This window comes from Propithecus coquereli, unplaced genomic scaffold (assembly GCF_000956105.1).
Source record: "Propithecus coquereli isolate 6110/MARCELLA unplaced genomic scaffold, Pcoq_1.0 Scaffold142, whole genome shotgun sequence".
Lineage (NCBI taxonomy): Eukaryota > Metazoa > Chordata > Mammalia > Primates > Indriidae > Propithecus > Propithecus coquereli.
Window position 1 is genome coordinate 4,193,934 of NW_012138525.1, and position 1,921 is coordinate 4,195,854.

At 35.5% G+C, this 1,921-nt stretch overlaps 1 protein-coding gene across 1 annotated transcript in view; it reads right to left on the reverse strand.

The window, feature by feature from the left end:
- The window catches only part of NUP188 (nucleoporin 188kDa), a 61,630-nt gene that overhangs the window by 40,615 nt on the left and 19,094 nt on the right, over positions 1-1,921 (reverse strand). The window contains exon 8 of the mRNA XM_012639649.1: positions 245-442. Coding sequence (XP_012495103.1) covers positions 245-442 — 198 coding nt within the window. The remainder of the gene's footprint in view (positions 1-244; positions 443-1,921) is intronic.

A 1,921-nucleotide genomic window follows, 5' to 3' on the forward strand; every position in this document is an offset into this window, starting at 1 on the left:
GCCCGCCTCGGCCTCCCAGAGAGCTAGGATTACAGGCGTGAGCCACCACGCCCGGCCCCTCAACCCCAGTTTTTATTCCCTATGTGAACAGGAACATGGCAGTATGACCACCTATTTCCCATCCATTAAATGTAAAGTACACCTACCCCTCACCCACTTATAGAACCACTACAGTATCAATGCGCTAAACAGTATACAAGTTCTATGATCTTTAATTCACTCAGCCTTACCCGATTCGATCTACGAAAGGATCCATGGTCTCATCTACCAGGTGCCTATTGGTCTGCCTACTACCAAATCCTTGCTCTTTAAACATCTTCGTTAATATGAGCAGGTCACTAGATGCCATCTCAAAGTATGCATAATAAAGGAAAATAATTTCTAGCAGCATGGACTGTTCCCGAAGGCACTGAACAAACCAGCGAGACACCTGGCGCTCAGTCTGTACAACCGGTTAAGAAAAAAATGGGAGAGGAATAAAGTGATATTAAAAACCATATTTAAAATTTTTTAAAGTTATTTTTACACTTGATCTTAGCCAAAAGTCTGAGAAATAATGAAGTTATTTTTATTAGATAATACAGGCACACGATAGAAAATTCAAAAAGTATAAGAATACAGTGAAAGAAGGGCTCCCACCATATAATTCCTATTGCCCAGTCATGCAAACCTCTCCTCAGAAGCAACCACTGTTAAGAGATATTTCTCTCTTTTCAGCAATATGCCATACATATTAGATCATTCATTCTATATGCTATCTATCTCTAAACCAAATTAACTAACATATTACATAAATCATTCAGCACCTTACCTTTTTCACTTAACAACGTATGTTAAAGATTATTTCCTGTAACAGTATATTAAGAATTTCCTTATTTCTCATCCGTTTTTATACGTGCAGAGTAATCCATTATGTGGATACGCCATAGATAATTCCATTAGTCCTCTCATTATTTTTAATATTGCATAGTATTCCATGTAAATGCCACAATTTATTTTAACTTGACTACCTGGATGGGCATTTAGGTTATTACCAATCTTTTGCTAATAAAATCATGCTATACAACCGATAGAATAACCAGACAAAAAATCAGCAAAGAAAATCTGAACAATCTTGACCTGACTGATAGTTACAGAATACCATACTCAGCTACTACCAAACACACATTTTTTTCAAGTGTACATGGTTCATTCATCAAGAAAGATCATATGGTGGGCTATAAACCATGAGACGATAAATTTTAAAACACTAACACAATACAGAATGTGTTCTCTGATCATAACAGCATAAAATAAAAAATTGATAACAGTAAGATAGCTAAGAAAAATAGCCTATGTTTGAAAATTAAACAACATATTTCTAAATAATACATGAGTCAACGAAAATCGTAAGGAAAACAAGAAACTATTTTGAACTAAATGATAATGAAAATACAATTATTTCAAAATTTGAGGGATGCAGCTAAAATCAGTGCTTAAAGCAAAGTTTCAGTCTTTATAAAGCTCTATATATTACATTATGCATGGGCCCTTTTATTCTATTAAATATTTTAAATAGTTACCGTGTTTTTGTTGACATGTTTTAATAAGAATGTATTATTTTCAAAATAAAAAGGTCATGCTATAATCTATAAATGCAAATTGATCAGGATTTAGGATAAAATAATCAGACTAGTGTCACACACTTAATAGAAAATGATAATAAAGAAGATGAAATCTTAGGTTTAGAGTTCCATTAACCACTGAGAGAGGCCGGGCGAGGTGGTTCACACCTGTAATCCCAGCACTTTGGGAGGCCGGACACAGGAGGATTGCTTGAGGTCAGGAGTTCAAGACCAGCCTGAGCAAGAGCAAGACTCCATCTCTACAAAAATTAAAAAATTAGCCGGGTGTGGTGGCGCATGCCTGTAGTCCCAGCTAC